At 41.9% G+C, this 16,323-nt stretch overlaps 1 protein-coding gene across 1 annotated transcript in view; it reads left to right on the top strand.

The window, feature by feature from the left end:
- Positions 1-16,323, top strand: part of fer (fer (fps/fes related) tyrosine kinase) — a 423,137-nt gene that overhangs the window by 189,498 nt on the left and 217,316 nt on the right. Inside the window, exons 10-11 of the mRNA XM_078566022.1 lie at positions 2,085-2,177; positions 11,886-12,089. Coding sequence (XP_078422148.1) covers positions 2,085-2,177; positions 11,886-12,089 — 297 coding nt within the window. The remainder of the gene's footprint in view (positions 1-2,084; positions 2,178-11,885; positions 12,090-16,323) is intronic.

The following is a 16,323-nucleotide window of genomic DNA, read 5'->3' on the forward strand; positions in this document are numbered from 1 at the left end:
CCAGTCTTTCCTCATATTGTCTCTTTGTCCCTTCTATTCCCTCCTTCACTGTTCTGTGTACTTTTTATATTCAGCCTGATTCTCCCTTTTATTATCAAGCCCCGTTGTTCAGCTTCATTTTACTTTAACTCTTTTGGCATCCAGGGAGCTTTTACTTAGTTTGATCACTTATAGGAGAACATAAAAATGACAATGCATACTTCATTTTTTTTCTGTCTCCCCCCTCATGAAAAAGCCCTTCAATTCACTTTCAGATCCATTTTCAAGCAGCGTAGCCTCTGACCCTTTATTGGCAATGGTATTTCTACAGCTGTTGTCTGCTGAGCCACTCCCTGACCTCCACTTTTGATTTTCTTGGCGAAGATAGTGTGGTCAACCATGCCTAAAGCTGCATACAGGTTGAGAAGGATAAGGAAGGATAGATTACCTTTGCCACAGTTACTTAAGTGTTGTTTGTGATTTTGATATGAACCATTTCAGTGCTGTGGCAGGGGTGGAAACCTGATTAGAGGGATTCAGGCATTGATTTCCAGGAAAGAAGGGTAAGGATTTGCGTGGTGACAACACACTGAAGGACTTTGGAGAGAAAGATGTTGGAAATGGGTTTGCAAAGATGGTGGGGTCAAGGGTTATTCTTATGAGGAGAAGTGCGTTGACAGTAGATTTGAAGGATAAGAGGGTCAGTGCCTGAGGAGGGAGAAAGGTTGTCAATAATAACTAACATGGGAACCAGGATGGGAAGTTGAGGGTCAGTAGTTTAGTGGTAATAGGATCAAGGGAGCAGCAGCTGGGTCTCATAGACAAGATGAGGGAGATCAGGAAGAAACAATAGAAAGATTCAAGTTCAAGGAAAGGGTGGGAAACCTTAGAGGAAATTTTGCCACTGGTCTAGGGGAAGGGAGTGAAACAGCAGAGGTAGCTGATTGGATAGTTTAGCGACGTAGAAGTCCGTGAAAGGTGAGAGACGGGGATATATTGGTACTTGAAGAGAACTGGGTGCATGACACATGAAGGGGAGGAGGTGGCACAGTGGTATTGTCACTGGACTAGTAATCCAGAGTCCCAGGGTAATGTTCTGGGGACCCAGGTTTGAATCCCACCATGGCAGATGGTGAAATTTGAATCCGATAAAATCTGGAATTAAAAGTCTGATGATGACCACGAAACCATTGTTGTTAAAAACCCATCTTGTTTACTAATGTCCTTTAGGGAAGGAAATCTGCTTACCTGGTCTGGCCTACATGTGACGCCAGGCCCACAGCAATGTGGTTGACTCTTAAATGCCCTCTGAACCAGGGCAATTAGGGATGGGCAATAAATGCTGGCCATGAACAAATAGAAGAAAAAGAATACCGTGCAATTTGGAATGCCAGTACTATGTAACAATGGTATTGGAGTATAAAAGTGAAGGATTCCAACTGCAATTATATGGGGCTCTAATGAGACCTGGAGTACTGAGTGCAGTTTTTAGCATCCTTATCTAAGAGAAATCCTGGGATGACGGGATTGCCCTAAGATGAGTGATTGATTAATCTAGGCCTATACTCTGAGTTTAGAGAATGAATTGTGATCTTGTTGAAACATTTAAAATTCTTAAGGGGCTTGTCAGGGTAGATGATGGGAAGATTTTTATCTTGAAATCTAGAACTAGGGGTCACAATCTCAAAATAAAGGCTCAGCAATTTTGGACTGAGATGAGAAATTTCATCACTGAGTTATGAATCTTGGTAATTCTCTGCCTCAAAGGGCTGTGAACAATCAGTCTTTGAGTATATTCAGAAAAGAGATTGATGGATTTTGGCTACCAAGGAGGTCAAGAGATATGGAGATACTGCAAGACGGTGGGGTTCAGGTAGGGGATCAGCCATGGTCTTATTGACTGGTGGAGCAAGTTTGAAAGGCTGAGTAGCCTACTTTTGCTTCTAATCCTTATGTTCTCATGTGGATTTAAGCTCAGGTCAAGCCACTATGTTAGAAAGGTGAAGTGATCAATGGTAACCAAATTAAATCCTGATCAGGTTTTGACAGTATACCATTTTAAATGGAATGCATTTCCTGAGAGTTTTGTGTATTTTGTTTTTCAGGATAAAGCAAAAGACAAGGTTTCAAAATTTGACTCCATTCGACATTCCATTGCTGGAATGATTAGATCACCGAAGAATTATTTGAGTTCATCTGTAAGTTAATAGTATTTTCAGGTGCTTTTAATTGTCATATAATTTTGGGAAATGGTGTACAGATAGTTTAATTGAAGAACTTGACCAGTTCAATTATCTTATCAGTTTTTGATGAAATACGTGGGACATTCTTATAAAAAAATTAATTCCAGGATGTGGGTGGGCATTGCTGGAAGGATTGCACTTTCGTGCTTATCTATCCCTAATTGTTCAGAGAAGATGATGGTTATGGACCACCTTCTCATACCACTGCAATGCTTGTGAGAGTTGGTCCCTCTAATGGTTTGGCAGAACTAAGTGGCTTCAGAGGGCAGATAAGAATGAACCACTTTTGGAGTCATGTGCAGTACACGTTTCCTTCCCTAAAGTGCATCAGTGAACTAGCTTGGTTTTCAAAAAGTTTGACAACTTCATTGTTACCTTTACTGTTATTGACTTTTTATTGCAGATTTTTTAAATATTAAATTAATTTAAATTATCAAACTGCCATGCTTGGATTTGAACAGTCATTCTCTGCAATATAACTCGAGTGCTCTAAGCTACTACTACAGTAAAAGCACCATTACATTACTGTATAATTCTTAAGTAATTATATTAACAAAGCCTTTTAATTTTAATTAAGTGTTTGTATTTTCAGATGTACTGGGGAGAATGCATTAACATATCATAATCTCAAGAATTATTTTACCCTGGCAATTTTCTTAAATAGAAGGAGAAACAAAAAGCAAAGTATCAATGGGGATTATATTAAACTTTTAAAATTTAACTTTATAGTAAAGAAATCCAGTCATGCTCTTCAGCATTATATTTGGATATTGAGCAGTAATTACAGAAAGGAGGCATGACAGTGTTAACCCTTATTTATTTAAAATTCTATGAAACTTTTCTCAATTTCAGTATATTCTTTTCTATCTCTTTCCTTCCGCCTTATTCTGTCTGTTGCATTTTTACACATGTACAGGATGACAACTAGCTAAACCAGTGAAATCATCACTGTTTTATTTGAATTTGGAATTATAGAATAGTTACAGAACAGAAGCAAGTCATTTAACCCATAGTGTCTGTGCTGACAACCTGCAAGGGCAACTCGGTTAGTCCCACACCCCCACCTTTTCCCTGTAGCTCTACAAATTTTTTCTATTCAGATATTTATCCAATTCCCTTTTGAAAGCCACAATCTCAGGCAATGGATTTGCAGATCCTAACCACTAGCTGTGTAAAAATGTTTTTCCTCGTGTTTCCTTTGGTTCTTTTCCGAATCACATTAAATTGGTATCATCTGGTGCTTGTCTGTTTTGCCAGTGGGAATGATTTCTCCCTATCCACTCTGTCCAGACCAGTCATTTCCAACACCTCTGTTAAATTTCCTCTCAACCTTTAGCCGCTTGAAGGAGAACAGCCCCAATTTCTCTAAGATAAAAGCAAAACACTGCGGATGCTGGAAATCTAGAAGAAAAACAAAAATACCTGGAAAAACTCAGCAGGCCTGACAGCGCTTGCGTCAACTGTATCCCTCTCCGCAGATGCTGTCAGACCTGCTGAGTTTTTCCAGGTATTTTTGTTTTTGTTCCCAATGCAACCATCTTCATGAATCTTTTCAGCACTGTCTCCAAGGCCTTCACTTCCTTCCTGAAATGTGGTGTCCAGAATTGGGCACAATACTCCAGTGAAGCTGAACCAGTGTTTTGTAAAGGTTCGTCATCATTTACTTGCTTTTGTACCCTATGCCTTTATTTATAAAGCCTTGGATCCCATATGCCCTATTAACCGCTTTCTCTACCTGCCCTGCCACCTTCAATGATCCGTTAACATGTACTCCCAGATTGCTCTGCCCCTGCAATTGTAGAATTTAGAATTGTATCCTTTATTTGAAATTGCCAGTCCTCATTTTTCCTACCAGATTGAATCACTTTGCACTTCTCTACATTAAATCTGTATGCGTTAATTAATATCACCTGCCGCATGTCTGCCTATTCCTCCAGCCTATTCATGTCCCTTTGAAGCCTATCACTGTTCTCCTGCACAGCTCATAATATTTACAAGCTTTGTGCCATCTGCAAATTTTGCAATTGTGCTCTACATATCCAGGTCAAGGTCATAAATATAGATCAAGTAAAGCATTGACCCTAATACCAAACCCTGGGGAGTACACCTTCCTCCATTATTTAAAAAAATACAACCATTCACCACTACTCTGTTTCTTGTCACTCATTCAACTATGCATCTAAGCTGCCACTTCCTCTTTTATTCCATGGGCTTTAACTTTGCTAACCAGCCTATTTATTATGTGGCTCTTTATCAAATGCTTTTTGGAAGTCCATGCACCATCAACCGCATTACTCACATTAACCCTCTCAGCTACCTCATCAAAAACTTACTCAAGTTAGCTAAACACAAATTTTCCTTAACAAGTCAATGCAGGCTTTCATTAATGAATCTACTTTTGTCCAAGTGACACTTAATTTTGTCCCTGATTATCATTTCCAAAATCTTTCCCACCACCAAGGTTAAACTGACTGGCCTGTAGTTGCTAGGCGTATCCTTACACCCTGTTTTGAACAAGGGTGTAGCATTTGCAATTCACTAGTCCTCTAGGACCCCACCCCTGTATCTCAGGAGAATTGGAAGATTATGGCCCGTGCCTCGAAATTTCCACAGTTATTTCCCTCAGTATCCTAGGGTATACTAGGATCCTGGCCCTCGTGATTTAGCAACTTTAAGTACAGCCAGCCTTTCTATAACTCCTCTTGACCAAATTTTAGCCCATCCAGTAACTCGGATACCTTCTCTTTCACCATGACTTTGGCACCACCTTCTTTATTGGTAAAGACAATGCAAAGCACTCATTTGGTACATCAGCCATGCCCACTGTCTCCATGCATATATCCCCTTTTGGGCCCTAATTGACCCACTCCTCGTTTTACTATCCTTCTGCTATTTGTATGCTTATACAACACAGTTTGATGCCCTTTTATATTTGCTGCCAGCCTCTGCTCATACACTCTTTGTTTGCTTCTCTTTTTCTCTTCTTTCATTTCCCTTCTGAACTTCCTGTATTCAGTTTGGTTCTCACTTGTATTAGCAATCCGACATCTATCAGGCTATCCTTTCTCTGCTTCATCTTACTCTCTAGCTCTTTGGTCATCCAGGGCGTTTTCACTTTCTTTGTTCTGCCTTTCCACCTTGTGGGAATGTGCCTTGACTGTACCTGAACCATCTCATCTTTATTGGCAGCTCATTGCTCAGTTAGTTCTGCTGGCTGCAATTGGCAATTGGCTTGGTCATAGAAGACAAAGGGTAGCAGTGGAAGGGTGCTTTTCTGAATGGAGAGCTGTGACTAGTGGAGTTCCGCAGGGATCAGTGCTGGGACCTTTGCTGTTTGTAGTATACATAAATGATTTGGAGGAAAATGTAACTGGGCTAATTAGTAAGTTTGCAGACGACACTAAGGTTGGAGGAGTTGCAGATAGTGAAGAGGATTGTCAAAGGGTACAACGGGATATAGATCGGTTGGAGACTTGGGCGGAGAAATGGCAGATGGAGTTTAATCCAGACAAATGCGAGGTAATGCATTTTGGAAGGTCTAATACAGGCAGGAATTATACAGTAAATGGCAGAACCCTTAAGTGCATTGGCGGGCAGAGGGATCTGGGTGTACAGGTCCACAGGTCACAAAGTGGCAACGCAGGTGGATAAGGTAGCCAGGAAGGCATATGGCATGCTTGCCTTCATTGGCAGGGGTATTGAGTATAAAAGCTGGGAAGTCATGCTGCAGCTGTATAGAACCTTGGTTAGGCCACACTTGGAATATTGCGTGCAATTCTGGTCACCACATTACCAGAAGGATATGGAGGCATTGGAGAGGGTGCAGAAGAGGTTTACCAGGATGCTGCCTGGTCTGGAGGTTATTAGGTATGAGGAGAGGTTGGAGAACTCGGATTGTTCTCACTAGAGTGACGGAGATTGAGGGGCAACTTGATAGAAGTTTACAAAATTATGAGTGGCATGGACAGAGTAGATAGTCAGCAGCTTTTTCCCAGGGTGGAAGAGTCAATTACTAGGGGACATAAATTTAAGGTGAGAGGAGAAAACTATAGAGGAGATGTGCGAGGCAAGTTTTTTTACGCAGAGGGTAGTGAGCATCTGGAATTCGCTGCCAGAGGAGGTGGTGGAAGCAGGTACGATAGTGCTGTTCAAGAGGCAGCTTGACAAATACATGAATAGGATGGGAATAGAGGGTTACGGACCCCAGAAGTGCAAAATGTTTTAGTTGACGGGCAATATGATCGGCGCAGGCTTGGAGGGCCGAAGGGCCTGTTCCTGTGCTGTACTTTTCTTTGTTCTTTGTTCTTTGATTCCAGTTTACCTAGACCAGATCTGATTTTGACCTATTTTCAACTGACCCTTCCCCAGTTAATTATTTTTATGCCAGATTGCTGATTGCCCTGTTCATTGGCTAATGGTACTAGGATCACTGTCCCCAAAATGTTCTTCTAAGACTTGACCCATCCCATTCCCTCGAACCAGATCCAGCAATGCCCACTTCCTCATTGGGCTGGAAACATACTGATACAGAATCTTCTTCTGGACGCACTTTGAAACATTTCCTTCTCTATGTCTATTGCACTACTACTACTCAAGTGTACATTTTCACCGTGTGTAATTTCCTTGCAGATTTATTCCTCTCTATCCTTCCCACTAATTGGTGGCCTATAGAATACACCCAGTAATGTAATGGTATCTCTATTGTTTTTTAGTTCTAGCCAACTGTTTTCTTTTCTTGACCCCCCTCTCTCTCTCTCTCTTTCTCTCTCTCTCTCTCTCCCTCTTTCTCTCTCTCTAGCACGGTAATATTCTCCCCCTTTCTTTCCTTCTCTATCTTTCCTGAGCACCTTCTATCCGGAAATATTTAGTACCCAGACCTGCCCTTTTTTTAGAGCCAGGTCTCTGTTATTGGCACAAGATTCCATCCGCCCTTTGGTATTTGCACCAGCAGCTCACCAGCCTTATTTAACCACACTCTGTTCATTCACATCTATGCATTGTCAATTTAGATCTTATTTCATTCCCTCTTACTCTGATCCTATCTAATACCTTATTATTTCTTACTCTAATGTTAACTATTTCTCCCAATTCTTTGTGCACCTTGCTTTTCACTATATTGTTACATTCTGGCTCCCACCCATCCCCTGCTAAGTTAGTTTGAAAACTCCAAAATAACACTTAAATCGGCCTACAAGAACATTTGTCCCAGCCCTGTTGAGATGCAATTTGCCTAGCCTATAAAGTCCCACCTCCCCCAGAATGGGTCCCAATGACCAGGATTCTTAAGCCCTCCCTACAAACCATCTTTCAAACCACACATTCATCTGTTCTATCCTCTTTTTTTATACCCACTGGCATGGCATCGGGAGGTGGCTGCCTTTGAGGTTCTACAAGCTAGTTTCTTTCTTACCTTCCTGAAATCCAACAGCAAGGCCTCACCCCTCTTTCTACAGACGTCATTGGTATAAAGATGGACCCTGACCACTGGCTGTTGACCCTCCTGCCTCAAAGTACTCTGCAGTAGCTCAGTGACATCCTTGACCCTGTAGTATAGGAGTCTGGCATAGAAAGGGGTAACATGGGACTGAGTACAGTACTGCCATAGTGTGATGTAAAAGAACACATGACCCAAGTCTCGAGGACTTTCTTGGACTGGACGGATGTGTGTAGAAGTAAGCATGGAGTCAGCTCCTTGCTTAGACCTTATGCTGTATATATGTATATAGTTACTAGTAGTTAATAAACACTTACTGTTCAACAATACAAGAGTCAGAACTGCTTTGTGAGACCAACCGAACTACTCACAGCATCTTACAACTTGGCGGCAGCTATCGGAACAAAGCAAAATCTCTCAGAAGCTGGAGAAAAAATTTAAAACCTGAAAGTGCTTGGCCAGAACGAGTTTTAAAAAGCTTTTTGGTCAGTAGCAGTCAGAATTGCTGCTTTAAAATGCACTGCGAACAGCCCAAGTCCCAAGTAGGCGCCACAGGTAGCAGCTGAACTTGCTCTAATTGGAAAAACATTTCATTAAAAAATAATCAGCAGTTAAAAGATCCAGCAAAAGCCGGCAGTCGATAGTTTCACAACCTGAAATACTTTGATACCGCAGGGAAGACTTAAAAAAGTCGACCCTGGGAGTCACTGCTGAAAAATTTAAAGCACAGGAATTGCAAACGCCATTGCTACAGATGCCTGCCAAAACCGTCAAGTGCAAGAAACTTCGTTGTGAAGAAGCGTACAGCAGTGCTACCTTGGATTTCCTAACAGCATTTAAAGCTGTTCACATTTTTAAAATTTAACTGCCATGGATCAAAAATCTACTTAACCAGGCCGGTTTGAACTCATGCAAGGGCCAAACTTAATGCAGAATTGGGCATCCTAGAGAAGAACAGGTCTTAGAAGGAAATTAGAAGAAGTCCAGATTAATACATTTTTATACTCATTTGGTGAACTTGTTGAAGTACTCCGAATGCAATGCATTGATGAATCCTGAGCCAGCTTTGATGAAATATTAAAAGCCTTTGACAAATACTTTAACCCTCAAGTTGCGCACAGAGCTGATAAAGGATAGAATACCCTCAGCAAAGCTCTGAAAGGAAAATAGATAATTCCCAAGCAAACCACACGAAACACTCTGCCTCTCGCAGAGAACATTCCTGAAGTCTTAAAACATAAACCATTTTGAAAATCCCAACACATTACCCAAACTTCAACAGCAGGTGACAGTGCTGAGCCACCTGACTATGATTGAAGGCAAGGTAATAGTGTTCCAAACTGCAGGTGGATAAAGACAATGGAAATAAGATCAGAAAATGTAGATTTGGAGCTCAGGACCAAGGAACGGGAACGAGAAACACCGGATACCTCAAACTTACTGAGAACCATTGAGTCATTGAAAAATGGAATGGCTGAAATGCAATTCAAGAACCTAGAATGGCAAAAAAAAGTAGAAGTTCTCAGAAAAGAATGTGAAGAGCCTTGGAAACAATTGGCAGATGTGCAATTACAGAAAGTGAGCTTGAAGGATAGCACAGAGGAATTATGCTCTCCTAAGGTAAAAACTGCTTGGTGTAGAGAACCAACTTTCACATACAAAAGATGACTTGGGTTTGGAAAAACAAGAACTGATGAGAACATTGGAATGTCGCTCACAGGAAGCAGAATGCTTCAAAGAGGACCTGAAACACCTGAATGATAACCTTGCAGCAACAAATTCAACAAAGATGGATCGTCAATTAAAATTTTGATGAACGTTATGCATCAGGTGTCTCTGGTCAGCATTGTGGAAAATGCCGGAACAGGAGAAAGAATTGCTGACTCATCAGAACAGTTGCTTGAAAGTAGAATTAATAACCAAAACTCATGTTGTTCAAATAAGATCAAAGTTCAAGAATTTCATTAAAGATGAGATGCGCAGTGTGGAAGAGCAAATTCAGACTTTGAAAGCAGATAAGCAAAATTCTACAAAAGAGATTGAAGATCGAACAAATGAACTGGAAGGGTCTAAGGAGCAGTCAGTGACCATGAAAGAAAGATCCTGAAAAGAACTGAATGCCCAGATGAAGTTGTTGAAGTTATATAACAGTTCTGCAGATAACTGTGAAACAAAGACAACAGAACTGATCAGAGCAGTTGCAGAGCTGAATGATAAGACTCATAAGCTTGAAATACAGCTCTGAGGTTAGGGGGGTGGGGGTGGGGTGTGATGGGGAAGAGAGTAATCAAAGATTTGGGTACAAGTGGGAATGCAGGTTCCGTTTTTGAAACGTAAACTTCCACATGCATCACAACGAACTGCATATAGGAAGAAAAAAACGAATGCACACTACAGGCGTGCTGAGGGTTTGTTCTCGTTGTAAACAACAGGATAAACCTCTGACTATCTATAACACCAGATGGGGAGTTGATAAGGAGCGGTTCAACTCCAAAAAATGAAAAAACAGATTAAGACCAACCAACCAAACGCCAGACTGACCACGTCCAAAACAACCTCCTATTCATCAAGGTTTACCCACTGCAACAGAGCCTACCTCTTCTCCAACTATTATAAAGACAAGATCTGGAAGAATTATAAAGCCTCCAGACAGCCTGAACCTGTAAATGCAGAGACTTGGCAGGGGAGAAGGGGTAGCATTATTAAGGTAAGTTTGTTCAGTAAACACGTTTGCATTGTAAATACGCTGGATAAAGACTTGGGGGAGGTGTAGCATAAAGGTGTGGCATAGAAGGGGTTAACATGGGATTGGATATTGCACCACCACAGTATGATGTGAAGGAACACATGACCCAAGTGTAGAGGGCAGCCTTGTACTTGACAAAGATGTCTAGAAGCAAGCATGGAGACAGCTCCTAACTTAGACATTCTACTGTATATACGTACATAATTACTAGTTGGTAATAAACACACAAACACTTACTGTCAAACTTTTCAAGACTCAGAACCTCTTCGTGAGACACACAACAACTGACAATGGACCTTGGCACCAGGGTGACAACAATTCATTCTGAATTAACATCTGCAGTTGCAGGAATTCCTGTTCCCCTAACGATAGAATCCCCAACACTGTTTCAACGTAACAATAAACATAATTGTGTAACAAGTATATAATGCCAAGATGGCAGAATTCAACTCTGGTTGTAGTTTAGTTTACGGAGAGCTAGCAAGACTACTAATTGTATGAGTTGCTTATAGTCTGTCATCTTCATATAGCCTCTTAGCTAAGGAACTGGAGAAAAGCAAAATACTGCAGATGCTGGAAATCTAAAATTAAAACAAAGTGCGTCTTGCAGCATCTGTGGAGAGAGAAAAAGAATTAACATTTCGAATTGAATATGACTCATATTCAGAACTCATAGATTTAAATTGTTAGGCTGAGACTAGTGGTTTAAATTGGTATAACTTGTTTAAAATTTGATGTTGTGAACAGATTTTGTGCATCCTAAAGATATAGGGCGGAATCATCCCAGATTTGCACTAAGTGCTGTATTTTTAAAAAATTCATTCATGGCATATGGGCGTCGCTGGCAAGGCCAGCATTTATTGCCCATCCTTAATTGCCCTTGCTCAGGAGGCAGTTCAGAGTCAACCACATTGCTGTGGGTCTGGAGTCACATGTAGTAGGCCAGACCAGGTAAGGATAGCTGATTTCCTTCAGGCCAGCCAAGCAACAGCTTGACATAACAGTGCTCACTGAATCATACCTTACAGCCAATATTGCGGACTCCTCCATCACTCTCCCTTGGAACATCGTATGTCACCACTCTGTGCCCCCGCCGCCCCTCTCTGCACCCCTCCGCACCCCTGCTGCCCCTCTCCACCCCCTGACCCGTTATCCCCTGCTGCATTTGTTTCCCCCCTCGCCGCCACTGTTTCCCCCCCTTCTCTCTGTTGCCCCCCCTAACCCCTCCCCTCATAGCCTCTCTCGCTGCTGCTGCTCAAGTGCTCAGGCTGATGCGCCACCGTTCACCTTCCAGCTGCCCTCTGCTCCACCAGTCACAGGCTGTATCTCCTGCTTTTGCTGCTGATCAGCTCACTGGTAAGATAAAATTGAACTATAATGATTCTCTGTCCCATTTAAAGTATTCCTTCTGTATTTTTCTTTAACAGTGTTGCTATATATTGTTTACACAATTTTCAAAATTTGGGTAACTATTGTTTTTCAGTTCTTTGATGTGATGCCTACCAGTGAGAAACCATTAGCAGAACAAGATTGGTATCATGGAGCAATTCCTCGTATAGAAGCACAGGAGCTGTTGAAACAGCAAGGTGACTTCCTGGTTCGAGAAAGCCATGGTAAACCTGGTGAATATGTCCTTTCTGTTTACTCAGATGGTCAGCGCAGACACTTTATCATCCAGTACGCAGATGTAAGTATACTCATTATTCCAGTTGTTATTCCCGTAAATATCAAATTTAAAGGCATTTATTTCCTTTCAGCCGCCACCAACTTTTTGTTGGAGATGGAAAGTTTTATTTTAAAGCCATGATGCACCATTTGAATAGGGTATTTTGACTACTTCAGCCTTATGTATTATGATCCCCCTAAAGACTGATAATTAACTTTTAAAAAGAGTTATGAATTTTCTAGTGACCTATGCAAAGGATCACACAACAAGATTCCACTTTCTAAGACTTTTACTGTAACAAACAAGTTAAAATCAACATTGACTAAACACTACTTAGTAGGCAACTGATACACCAAACTATACAGAGAAGGTATTCCTTATTAACTTCTTAAAATGACCAAAAAACCCCATGCCACATTTATACATTACACCACACTCTTAGCAGAAATAAGGCTTTGTAAATTCAAGTCCAAAGCCCTCGCAGCATTTCAGCAGGCTCCCTTCTCTCAATCGCCTCTGAATGAGTCTTCCAGTGACCTTTTCAAACAGAGTCCCCTTCACTCAATCTTCTGAACATAATCAAATGGACTTCCAGCTGCAAGATCCACTTCTTCACAGGATTGCATTGAAACTTTGGATTAGACTTGAAGAGTTAATGGGGACACCTGTCTCCACCACACACTTAGGCAGTGCATTCCAGATGCTAACCACTCGCTGCATAGAAACGGTTTTCCTCATGTCGCCTTTGGCTGTTTTGCCAATCATTAAATCTGTGTCCTCTAGTTCTTGACCCTACTTCCATGGATAACAATTTCTCACTGTCTAATCTGTCTAGACATGATTTTAGAACACCTTTATCAAATCTCCCCTCAACGTTCCCTTCTTTAAGGAGAGCCCCCCCAGCTTCTTCAATCTATCCACATAATTGAAGTCCCTCATCCCTGTAACAATTTTCTTTTCTGTACCCTCTCTGAAGCTTTTACATCCATCCTAAAGTTTGGCGCCCAGAATTGGGCACAACACTCCAGTTGAGACCGAACTAGTGTTTTATAATCGCTTATCATGACTTCCTTGCTTTTTTACTCTATTCCTCTATTTACAAAACCTATGATCTCATATGCCTTGTTAACAGCTTTCTCAAACTGTCTTGCCATCTCCAGTGATTTGTGAGCATATATCCCTAGCAACCTCTGTTCCTGCACCCCCTTAGAATTGTACCTTTCAGTTTATATTGTGCCTCTGTTATTCCCACCAAAATGTATACTTCACACATCCCTGCTTTAAATTTCATCTGTCGTGCCCCCCCGCCCATTCCACCAGCCTCTTAAGGTTTGTCATCATTCTCCTCACCGTTCACAATGCATCCAGGTTTTGTGTCATTTTCAAATTTTGAAATTGTGCCCCATGCTCCCAAGTGTAAATTATTAATATATATCTTGAAAAGCAGTGGTCTTAATACCAATCCCAGGGCACACCCCAGTGTATACCTTCTTATAGTCCGAGGAAACATAAATTCACTGCTCTCTGTTTCCTGTCACTCAGCCAACTTCATATCCATGCCACTGCTGCTTTTGTTCCAACTTTTCTGGCAAGCCTATTATGTGGCACTTTCTTAATTGCATTTTGGAAGTCTATGTATAGCACATCAACTACATTACCCTCATTAATATTCTCTGTTACCTCATCAAAAGCTCAATCAAGTTGCTTAAGCACAATTTTCCTTTAACAAATCTGTGTTGACTTTCATTAATGAATCTACACTTGTCCAAGTGACTGCTCATTTGGTTGTGGTTTATAGTTTCTAAAAGTCTTCCCACCACTGAGGTTAAACTATTGTAGTTGCTGAGTTTATCCTTGCACCTTTTTTGAATAAGGGTGTAGCATTTGCTATTCACCAGTGCTCTGGGATCACCCGTTTCTACGGAGGATTGGAAGACAATGGCCAGTACCTCTGCAATTTCCACCCTTACTTTCCTCAGAATCCTCTGGTTTACCTGATTCAGCCAGGAAACTTGTCAACGATAGCCACTCTTTTAGTTCCTCCTTTTTATCAGTATTTAGCCTATCCAGCTACCTCCACATTCACTATGACTCCAGCAGCATTATCATCTTTGGTAAACATGGATGCAAAGTGCAGTAAAATCTTTATTATTGGGCATGCACAGGGAATGGGTGGTGCCGGTTAATCAAAAATGCTGGTTAACGGAGAGTTCCAATTACCAAAGGAATATAGTACAATATTTGTCGTATGAACTAGTATGGAAGCACTCAGGAATTAAAGAACAATATTCTTTTTACTTCTAATCTTCAGCAGTACATTAAAGCATAAATTGAAGTATAAAACAACACAGTCTACAGGTATGGGTTCTAGGTAATTTCAGTATTTGTTTCTGGCTGGTTAAGTGATGATTCGTATTAGGGGAACATCAGAAATTCCATTTATTGGAGAATTCCAGTTGATAGAGTGCCGGATAACACACAGTTTACTGTACTTGTTTTTGTGCCTCAAGCATGCCCTCTGCCTCCATGCATAGGTTCAATTTTTGATCCCTAATCAGTCTGATCGCTCTTATTATGACCCTTTTACTACGGAGAAGCCTATAGAAGACTTTTAGATTCCTGCTTATGTTAACTGCTATTCTTTTCTCATTCTCTCTCTTTGCCTTTCTTATTTCCCTTTTCGTTTCCCCTCTGAAGTTTCTATATTCAAACAGACGTAACAGACAGAGGTACAAGAAGCACTAAATTTGAGATATCAACTATATATTTCCATGTTCAGTTTGGATTTCACTTGTGTTGTCAAACTGACATCTGTTGTATGCACCTTTTTAGTGCTTCATCCTGCCCTCCCATCCTTTTTGTAATCCAGGGAGCTCTGGCTTTATTTGCCCCACCTTTCCTCCTCTTAAGAATGTACCTCGATAGTATCCGAATCATCTCTGGTTTTGAAGCAGCCCATTGTTCCGTTACATTTTGTCTGCTAACCTTTCTTTCCAAATTATCTGGGTTAGATCAGCTCTCACCAATTGAAATTGACCCTTTTCCAGTAGTGGGAATTGTGGCGAGCAAGGAGCAAAATTTTGCAGGAAGTCAAAAATCAGTTTCCCGATGTTGGGAAATTAGTTTGGAATCTTGTTCCCCTGACTTTCATGGTGGTTTAAAGGCGGTTCGAGTGTCCCACAGAACTATGTTGGGAACCCATTTGTATATCATGAATGTTCATTAAAAGGCCAACAGACTGAAATCTTGCTTCCCCTCCAAATTGAGTGCCCCGCCAGCGGGAATTTATAATGTTACGTTTAACGACTGTACGTAAGTGGTATGCACCTGGCAAGGTATACTTCTTCCTGAACTTTCAGGTCAGTTGATTCTGCTTTCACATTCTTGGGGACCGCTCTCAGGCACTAGTAGCCAAAGCTGTGCCAAGGCTGGAAACGGTATGCAGGTAAAGCGAGGTAAAAGGGTGGACTGGGGGCTGGGCAGGGGAAGCAGGCAAAGGCTGGAAGTGGGGCAAAAGTGCGTCCGGGAAAGATGGGTGAGGTGGGGGTGGGAGCGTCTTAGAGGGCTGGGTTTGTGGTGTCGACGGTGGGGTCCTGTGGGGAGAACCCAGGGTACTGATGGTAGGATGGGACAGTGACAGTCAGAGGGGGATTTGGGATGCCGTAGGGTGGGAGGTTCAGGGTGTGTCTGGCAGGTGTAGTTGCCATTGTGTGGGTCATGGAGAGGCACAAGAAAGCTAGCACGGATAATGGGGGTGGGCAGGGTCAGGGTGTGCATGGGGACAGTAATGGGTGTGGGCTGCAAGGGGAGGAAAGGCGTGTGCAGTTGGATTAGTGATATGCTGCTGGAGAAATGGTGTATGACAACGCACTCGACGTAAAACTGTGATGCGTCGAAGTGAGAGGAGGATGGGTGGAGTTTAAGGGCAGCAAGGTCACCCTAATCATCATGAGGAAACTGTATGAGAACAATGCTCTATTATGAATCTCTTAAGTGGTGAAGCCCACATGGCAACAGATTTGTTTCAGAATCATGGGTCTCAGAACATCGAGACCCCAGCAAGGCCTGGCACTGCCGTTCAGTGTGAGCTTCTTGCCGTTGGCTGCAGTCAGAGACAGGGATGAAGGGAGCATGAGAGGTGGCTGCCTACAAGGGACATGGCTGATGGTGGCAAGCCACCACCTCGATCCTCCTGGGTGAATGGTTATGGCTGATAAGGGGCCATGCAATTGGTATTCCATGCTGCTGAGGCAAT

Source organism: Cetorhinus maximus, chromosome 2 (assembly GCF_964194155.1).
Source record: "Cetorhinus maximus chromosome 2, sCetMax3.hap1.1, whole genome shotgun sequence".
NCBI classification, from domain to species: domain Eukaryota; kingdom Metazoa; phylum Chordata; class Chondrichthyes; order Lamniformes; family Cetorhinidae; genus Cetorhinus; species Cetorhinus maximus.